Source organism: Punica granatum, chromosome 3 (assembly GCF_007655135.1).
Source record: "Punica granatum isolate Tunisia-2019 chromosome 3, ASM765513v2, whole genome shotgun sequence".
NCBI lineage: Eukaryota > Viridiplantae > Streptophyta > Magnoliopsida > Myrtales > Lythraceae > Punica > Punica granatum.
The window spans coordinates 18,182,460-18,191,861 of NC_045129.1; the positions used below are offsets into that span (position 1 = coordinate 18,182,460).

Genomic DNA, 9,402 nt, shown 5'->3' on the forward strand with positions numbered 1-9,402 from the left:
ATCAAGTTTCGAATTAGGCGCTTTTCAATTGAGTTGGAAATGATCTAATTTAATTTTAATTGGCAACCTTCAGCCCTTTGTCACTTCCAACTCACAGTCACACAGTGCACACGCAGTTCGACTATAGTTTGTAAATATCAAAAGTTTTTGGCAACCTCAGTCGTATAAAATTGGTTTTAATTTTGACCACTGTAGTTTCATTTAATTAAAAAAAATTGAGAAATTGGCTTGATCGGGAAAAAAAATGAAACAACAACGTCATTTCGTTTTTTAAAATTGAAACTTTTGATTTTTTTTTTAAGAAAATGAGCAAACTACGTTATTTTAGATGTAATTTACCCTTAGCTGATATCATTAAAAAAAATAAAAACTCCAAGCCATTGGTTTTCTTTTTCTTCTTTTTTTTTCATATATACATATATATATATATATATATATATATATATATATATATAAGTCACAGCATGATATGAGAGCTTCATTTGAGAAACTTTAGCTCTTGGTAAAACATCGTTGCTAGCTCGAATCAATCCATTCGATAACCATTAGCTTCACAGTTAATCCACATTTCAATTCCAGTTCAATGAATTTTACTATATTTTATTTGTTTTCATATTCGATGTACTTTGATTATTCGATAACCCTTAGCTTCACCTTCATGGTTGATTGACCTTTCAATTCCAATTCAATGAATTTTACTATGTTTTATTTGTTTCCATATTCGATGTATTTTGATTATTCGTCCATATCATTTGTATGTATAATTACTATTTTGAAAAATTAAACAAATTCTCGATATTTTGAAATCTAGTGCTATTTTTCAAGTTCCATATACCAACTACTCTATCACTAAAGCAAAAATTCATAATTTTGCATCATTTTCCTGTTCATGATAATTTTTCAACAATTTAAATGTCCCATTTTTCGCTGCATCAATGCATATTACGATATATATTCTTCTATACGAGGGTTATTTGAATTCCTCTTGACTAATCATTGCAACCCACAATAAACTCCCTATAAACCCATGGGATAAGTCTTCTAGTCACACATGCTAATCATTGGATTCATATTACAGAATCTTTGACTCTCTCTATATATAATATCACATATGATTATATGGCTAGATTACATATTAGTTTGATAATATATAGTTTCTTTCACAATTTGTTGTATTAATCGTCTATTGATAAATATATGATTTTTAACAAATAATTTCTCTATATTTATATTGATTTATACATCATATATGTTCATTATTTAATTTTTGTTATGTGAAAATTGATAAAAATTTATAGACGAAACGCGTGGTTCCCAACTAGTTTAAAAATAAAAATTGAAAAATATGGCGGGAAAAAAGGGAATTCGGAGCCCGGCGCGCGGAGGAAGAAGACGGGTATTTTGTTCGTTAAAAGCGCCGTTACCAGGCGACACGTAAATACCTCAGTGGTGGCGCGTGAAAGTCACGACTATTCCCCCGAGAGTATACCTCTTCCAGGGCGGGAGGCAGCTCCATTTTGTATATGAAGATGATTTCCCTGCCACCCCTTCCCACCGCTATAACATACCCCAAACCCAAAACCCCTCTCCTCACCTCTCCCACTTCCTCTCGTCTCTGCAAAACGAAACCCTCTCTCTCTCTCTCTCTCTCTGAACTCTGAAAATGGCGGTGGAGGAGGGCGTTACGGCGAAACTGCGGCCAGAGCAGTTCAACTCTCTTCATTTGCCGGCCAGGCCCTCGCTTTACGTCGGCGATCTTCACCCCTCCGTCACCAAGGCTGACCTCTTCGAGGCTTTCCGTGGAATGGGCCACATTCTCTCCGTCCGTCTCTGCACGGACGCGCTTTCCGGCAGATCGCTCTGCTATGGCTACGTCAACTTCTTGACCCCCACCGAAGGTACCCCCTTCCTTCTCTTCCTCGCTCCCTCGAGATGTGGATCACCAGAACTCGTTCGAGTTATCTCTTGGACTTTTTAGGTCGACCATGCATAGTTCGGTGCCGGAGTTGCTTGGATCCCGATTCTTCTGCCCTCTTTCTTCCTGAGTTTGTTCTTATTTAACCTACATCATCAGAGACGCTCATTCCTCTGTCCTGCCTCTGTTTTCTAATCTTTTCTTGGTCTCTTTTCTTCCTCTTCCATTAAGAAATCTGATTGTTGGATGATTTTTTGCCGTACTATTACTATCTTGATATTCTTCCCCCTTAGTTCGATACGTTTTCGCTGATTTTGTTTCTGGGTGACGTTGAAGCGCGGAATCCCATTTTTCTTCACAAATTGATCGCATCCACTTTGGAGGAATTGCAGATTTTTGCTTATTATTTGGTTTTTCTTGTGTATTAATGTTTTGCACATACCAATACAATCGAAAATAAAAAAGAATTGGAAGTGCACACCGCCTGTGTTAGTTGCTATTGCGATGTTATTGCTCTGTAAGATCTCATTACCTTGTGCCTTAAACGTTTGGAACAGCTTCCATTGCCATGGATTGCCTCAACCATACAATTCTGAAGGGAAAACCTATGAGGATAATGTGGTCCCAGAGAAACCCCATTCAAAGAAAGACCGGAGTCGGAAACCTCTTTGTGAAGAACCTGGACCCTTCGATCAACAGTGCCCGTTTGCAGAGCCTTTTCTGCAAATTTGGGACAGTGCTTTCTTGCAAGGTGGCAGAAGACAATGGGAAGCGTAAGGGCTTTGGTTTCGTCCAGTTTGATTCAGAACATTCAGCCATGGCTGCTCTCAAGAGTCTCCATGATACCTTTGTGGAGGGGAAGAATTTGTATGTCTCCATTCCTTCATCTTTTTCAGATTTTAGTGATTAATTTGTCTGTTGAAATTGTTGCCAAGCATAGTAGCTAATAAAAAAGGCTGAGCTTATCCTGTAGAAGCATATATTTGCATGAGATTCGGAAAAGTCATGTAAAGTTGCCAACATATTCCATTTTCCAATTCTACACTCGGTTGGTATATGATTTGGCAGCTTTCTTTTAATTAATTGAGGCGATGTTTGAATTCAAGAAGTGTTTAATTTATGGTGTCCCTGATTATCTTGTTCCAGATATGTCTGCAAGTTTGTTAGGAAAAGTGAGAGAATGGAGACTTATCAAAAACCAACATTCACAAATCTGTATGTGAAGAACCTTGGGGAAGATATGACCGAGGACTGCCTTCAAGACAAGTTCTCAGAGTTTGGGAAGGTTTCAAATGTTGTCATCATGAAGAATGGTGAGGGGAAATCAAAAGAATTTGGCTTTGTCAACTTTGAGACTCCTGAAGCAGCAATGAAAGCTATGGAGGCCTTGAACGGTTCTTTACTGGGTAATTACTTCATATTCGCCATATTTGTTCTTATTTTTTGGCATGATATCGTGTATGATTGGCTCTTCTGACTAAGAAAGGTTGTTGATCAGGATCCAAGACTTTATTTGTTGGGAGAGCTCAGAAGAAAGCTGAAAGAGAAGAGCTATTGAAAGATGCCCGCAGTGAGGTTGCAAGATATCGTGGCCGGAGGAATGCTTCTAACTTGTATGTGAAGAATCTTGATGCATCTGTTGATGACAGCATGTTAAAAGAACATTTCAGTTCGATTGGGACAATAACATCAGCAAGAGTGATGCGCAATCCTGATGGGTCAAGCAGAGGATTTGGCTTTGTATGTTACACCACTTCTGAAGAAGCAAGAAGGGCTCTGGTTGCTTTTAATGGTGAACATTTCTGTCTATCCCAAGCCTTTTTCACCATGTGGGTGGGTATCTTTGTTTGGGATTTGTTTCCTGTGTTGAAGAAGAATTGATGAAAATGCTTTTGCCCTTTCAGGAATTACGTTCAGGGGAAAGCCTCTCTATGTTGCCATGGCCCAGCAGAAAGAGGAGCGCATCAGACTGCAAAACTCTTTTGGATTCTTCCCTCCACAACTTCCCGGATCTTGTTACTGGAACTCCTCTGATTTTTATGCCCCACCCTTCCTCAATTACTCTGTTTTACCTCTTCCTCAGCCTCCCGTCCCGCAATTGACCTTGTACCAACACTATGGAGCAAATACAAGCTTTCCTTTTGGTCCACTGAACAATAAGATGAACTACTCCACATATGTAAGGACTATTTTGGTTCTGCTTGATGATACTAAATAATTTTATAGGATTTTGATGGCTCAGTGTTTCTTTTACCATGTTCTAGCAGGTTCTGCAAGGGAAAATGCCAATGCATGATAACAAGTTTATGGATTGGGCTTACAAGGGTCAGGTATGTTTTAGTACATTTAGTACATTTAACACTTACATTTATTATATTACCAAAAAGGAAGGTCTGCTTTTGTAAATTGGCATTCCTTTTGTGTGGACTTTCCTTCTGAACGTTTCAATTTTTAAGTTCTTGCTGCCCTGGCGTGGTGCCGATTTATGTTGCCTCTCTGACTCTTTGCCTCTACAACAGTCTGCACCATGCTTGCCATCTAATTTGCACTCCGATTATCAAGATCGAGGTCTGCTTGCTGCTCAGAGGCTAAGCTTCGGGAAGAAAGGAAGCAAACAGTACAGACAAGCAGAAAGTGGCTCTGCAGGGTTGAGGAGTACAAGAAGCAGGAAGCCCAACAAAAACCTTGGGAATGCTTTCTATCCTCTAGTCGAGAATATGAAGGTACATGAACAACAAGAGTCTTTTCCTGCTCCAATTAGTTTTCTTTTTATCGTCGAATTGATGAATGTGAATCAGTCATTTTACATCATGTTTCTATTACTTTGTAGCCCGAGCATGACTGGACTGCCGTTAGAACTGACGGATGGGGATACAAGGAAGGTGATTGACTCTCCGAACTGCCTGTACAAGCAAGTTAGCAAGGTCGATCAAGCACTGGGAGAAGCTAATAATTGGACCACCCTGCCGGCTAACCATACTCTTGCCAAAATCTTATAGCTGCTAATCGAATATATCGATCATTTCAATTTTTCTGCTCCACCGTTTGTCATGAACCTCTGTTTGTAATAAGCACTGGGCATCCCTTCCTTTGTATATAGGGCTAGGATGAGGGAATATTCTTCAACTGCTGAGAGTTGCTCCCATATACTGGTAAATAGAAGGTACTCTAAAATTTGTTGGTTCAAGCAATTTGATTCTGGATCCATATACAGTAGACAGCTTCGACTTGTCTCTGCATAATCTACGGGATTGAGAGTTCGTACCGTCATCTTGCTTGTATGAAATGAAATGAAGATAAGCTCACTTGCTAAATCAATCATAAACCATACAAATTTGTTTAGCTTGAATGCCCTAATGAAATATAGCAGATGTTTCATGGGAGTGTTCCGTTTCTGATTCTGAATGGTACAAGAGAGTGGAGAACATCAAATTGCACCGAAAAGAACAGGCACTGTAATGCACATCTCCTCAAATAAGAGAGAGGCCTTGTATGATCAATGCATCAGCAAGTACTTGGTTGGCAGCCTGAGTTGGATGAACGGCATCAAAGAACACGTACTGACTGGCGTTAGTGCAGGTTCCTGGTGTCTTCGGATTGCACAAGAACGCCGTGGTCTCCACTGTCCCTGTACCGCAGCATCCTCTCCTCACTTCTTTGAACCCTGCAGAGGAAAGGAAAGATCGTCACTCGTCAGTAAAGCTTGACCATAGTACTATCAATGCTCGTAAAAGGTTTTAACAACAAATCAAGCTTAGTGACATGGTTTTAGAGACCATTCTTTGAGGGAGACTTGATGAGGTCGTAGAGTGGGGTGAAGATATCAAAGACCACTATCTTGAGGCCTGGGAGTTGCTTTTGGAGGTTTGCCGCAGCGGCATTGATCTTCTTGTTAAAGTTCTGAGCATCACTGTTGATCCTAGATACGCATCCATTCTCGTGGAACCCGAACAAAGTGATTGCAGCTGGAAAGCAACCGAGTGGTGCGAGCGAAGTCACTCCAATCTTCCTGGCTCCTAAACCGTATAGGCCCTGTTGCAGCCCAAATTTTAGATATATTTAGTTTTCATTCGTGATTACGATTGTCACTCTCTTTTCTGTTATCACAGACAGATCATAGCTGCCTAACCTTGATGAAAGTGTTGAATGAACCGATGAGGAAGGTGGAGTACTCATCGGGAGTGTAGACTTTGTTAATGAAAGGGTTGACATAATAATTCTGAAGAAAGTCGCCGCTCCCTGCTCCGAGGATATACAGAGCATTCTTGATGATGGTTGCGGCTTGTTTGCTCCCTGCCACCTTCGCGAGCTTACCCTGGTATTCTTTGAAGTACTCCAACTGCTGGGACAGGGGAATCGCGTGCTGCAATACAGTTTGGAGCATTTTACGTGATCAAGGAAGATCAGTAATGCGATCCCTTGGTTGGTTTAACAGTTAATACACAAATGAAATTCTTACATTCAATGACGCCGCTTTCTCATCGTATCCTGCTGCAGCTGAAGCGAAGTTGGCCCCGATTAACAGATTCTTCCCTGATGCCTCCGGACTCAGGTATGCCGGAGGATACTTCTTGAAGCCTAGAGATTCCGCTGCAGATTGTAAGAATAACCATTCACATAAAGATTAGCAGTGTTTCATGAAGAAAATTTTGAATGTAAGAGCTTGCTCCAAGCACGAAATGACTGACTATATTTTTGAAAATTTCATTCTTCATAACCGAAAATGTGAACTGCTATGATCCAGAATCAGTAGTCATGTTTTCTTTCAGGAAAAGATTATGCTCCAAAAGGTAACCACTCGCAATGATGTGTCAAACAAGATTATTTTAACACGTCCCGGGTTTGACATAGAACTAGGTCTATTCACAAGCTTCAACTGGTGCTGAGGGAAGGCTGGTTTTCCCGAAAGTTTTAATTGGTTAGGAAGGTGCATTTGCCAAAACCCGGACTGGATTAATCCTAAGAATTGCTTGGGCCGGTGGCGGTGAAAAATCGACAAATAGAAGAGGCGCTGGATGAACATACCCGTAATGTCAGTGGCCAGCTTCCCATTGCAGAACCTTCCGGTGGCCTTGTGATTGGTGAAATCTCTGCCATAAGGAGGGAAGTTGGCCTTAAAGATAGTAGGGAGATAGTTATTGTTGCCGACATCGACGGAAGAGTCGCCGAATGTCATGATTGCAGGCACGAGAGTCGTGGTGGTATTGTCCTGTGCATCGCTGCTTGTGATAACTGCCAGCACAAAGGACAGCCAAACCAAAGGCAGAAAATTTGCCATTTTCTCGGGCCAGTGGTAATTGGTTGTGGGAGAACTTATTGGCAAGAAAAGATGGGAACAATTTAAAGAGGATGGAAAGGGTAGAGGGATTGATTCATATCATTTAATGTGGACACTGGGAGTGGTTGCTTGGCATTAAAATCAAGCTAGTAATTAGAAACTATAAGATGTGGTACGGTCAGTGTAATTGGCAAATTGTGTTAGTAATGGGCGAATTTTATGTACAATATTGGAGTTTAAAAGTACTTTTGAAAACAGCTCGTGATGAGGGTCAAGCTGATCACGTCTCATCGGAGAAAAATCTCAACCATATGCTCAAGATACACTGTTTTTGGGGGGAGGGAGAGAGATAAATGCATTTTGCCCCTATTTAGGTTTGCCCCCCAATCTTCAAAAATTTTCATTTTACCTCATGATCTAAGTGAAAAATAAGCATGGTGGCCCTCTTCAACGAAAGTAGACTTTTCTTCTTTTTATCCAAAGGAACTTCCGGAACATCTTCCTTTGGCATTAACACTCTGATTGAGTGTTCTCATTGTCGGAAACCTTGTGCAAAATACTACTACTTAGAATCAATTGGAAGTTCGAAACAATAAGGAATGACATATATGAGGTCGAAATTTGGAATTTGTCACAAAACCGAAAAACTTTGCTATGCAATAACTCTTGCGTGGCTCAATGAAATTATTCAGTGTTGTTGAACCTATAACTTCCTTACAACCTCTGAAGTCTAACCCTATAAAATTTAAGGCCGTAAACAACATATCAAAGATTCACTATTGATATCCGACCTCAAGTTTTTATATGGTAATGAAATTATAAATCTTTAAAGCACTTAATTTCGTGGAGTGATTTAAGAGTTATTGCATAACAAAATTTTCGGTTTTGTGACCAAATTCAAATTTCGGTCTCGTCTTTTTAATGTCATTATTTATTGTTCTAAATTTTCGATTGATTCTAAACTGTAGTACTCCATACAAGGGTTTTAAAGGCACCAAAAGCATCCCAAGCAGAGCCCTAACGCTAGAGAAAGATGTTCTGGAAGTTGGTCCGCTAGATATGAAGAAGAAAAGTCTCTAATTCCAGTGAAAGGGGGGACCGTGCTCATTTTTCAATTAGGTCGGGGGTATACTGCAAAATTTTTGAAGGTTGGGGGACAAATCTAAGAACACCATGTTGTTCGGGGGCAAACTGCATTTATCTAAAAAAAAAAAAACTTGCCACAAAGCTAATTCATTCCTTTATGTGTATTTCAACTGGGGAAAGCAAATGAGGATTGATAATGACATGGGATGCCCTTAAAGCATGGATGTGTATTCATAAAAAAAAAAAAAAAGTAAAAAAGCATGGATGTGTACTGGAACTTAATGCTTATTGGTTCGTTGCACCGGAAAATTCGGTGCAATCTTTCGAATTATTTCCAAAATAATGTCGTTAAATAGGAAAACGAGCAAAACATGTGTTTTCCTACTTTGAGATTAAGAGACCAGTAGCAACTTAATTTATTGTTTTCTCCTTTTCTCCTATAAATTTCTTCTTTGTGTTTTTTCTCAATATATATTTGGCTGGCATATCGGTTCAAAAGACAAGCATTTAGTTTCATACAATCAATTCATACCATCAATTATGCAATTTATGATAAAAAAAAGATTTGTATGACATTTAGTGCATATGTGAGGTGGAAGTTTTTGACGACCCAACAGTCGTTTATGGGACAAGGTTCCATCTGGCAGCGTTGGAATTAAAGGTCCCAAAAATTTTGGTAAGGGGATTAAATTGACCGGAAAATATCTTATCACAGGGACAAAATCTGCCCTAATCTTAAAGACAAGGAGCTGTCTTTGGACTTTTTCCCCATATTGAAAGATAGTGAATTCTTTTACCAAAAACGATAACGAATTCTATAGCAGTATATCGTTATGGAACGCGGGCAGAAGTCTAGTTATAAAATAATAGATGAAAATGAACTGCAATTCAACGAAGGAAAACATATATAATTTGGTATCGTATGCTTGTATATATACTTCTGAACACAACAAAAGTAAATTTGCCATATGAAGATATTGCTTCTATATGCTTGGGTTGCTCTCTTTGCTTTTGTATATTATATAATAATATATATATATATATATATATATATGAATACATATGCTATACAATAAATTTCTGCATCCAATTCCCACAACTGCAGAGTTTAATGTAGGAGTAC

The 9,402-nt window shown here is 39.3% G+C and overlaps 2 protein-coding genes across 3 annotated transcripts; one reads left to right on the forward strand and one right to left on the reverse strand.

Moving 5' to 3' along the window:
* The first annotated feature begins 1,524 nt into the window (after positions 1 to 1,524).
* LOC116201771 (polyadenylate-binding protein 6-like) lies at positions 1,525 to 5,014 on the forward strand. Of its 2 annotated transcripts, none has more exons than XM_031533171.1 (8): positions 1,525 to 1,898; positions 2,473 to 2,782; positions 3,062 to 3,321; positions 3,414 to 3,707; positions 3,820 to 4,094; positions 4,180 to 4,245; positions 4,435 to 4,638; positions 4,746 to 5,014. In XM_031533171.1, exons 1-8 carry the CDS (start codon positions 1,664 to 1,666, stop codon positions 4,803 to 4,805), a joined length of 1,704 nt encoding a protein of 567 aa, XP_031389031.1. In that variant the 5' UTR covers positions 1,525 to 1,663; the 3' UTR covers positions 4,806 to 5,014. The 2 variants fall into 2 exon arrangements, with proteins under 2 accessions (XP_031389031.1, XP_031389032.1); XM_031533172.1 differs by having other exon boundaries at positions 1,527 to 1,898; positions 4,183 to 4,245.
* A 187-nt stretch (positions 5,015 to 5,201) lies between these two features.
* Positions 5,202 to 7,236, reverse strand: LOC116201772 (GDSL esterase/lipase APG). The gene is made up of 5 exons (XM_031533173.1): positions 6,941 to 7,236; positions 6,375 to 6,505; positions 6,045 to 6,278; positions 5,692 to 5,947; positions 5,202 to 5,579 (listed from the first exon to the last, which is right to left on the reverse strand). Exons 1-5 carry the CDS (start codon positions 7,191 to 7,193, stop codon positions 5,386 to 5,388), a joined length of 1,068 nt encoding a protein of 355 aa, XP_031389033.1. The 5' UTR covers positions 7,194 to 7,236; the 3' UTR covers positions 5,202 to 5,385.
* Positions 7,237 to 9,402: the final 2,166 nt, after the last annotated feature.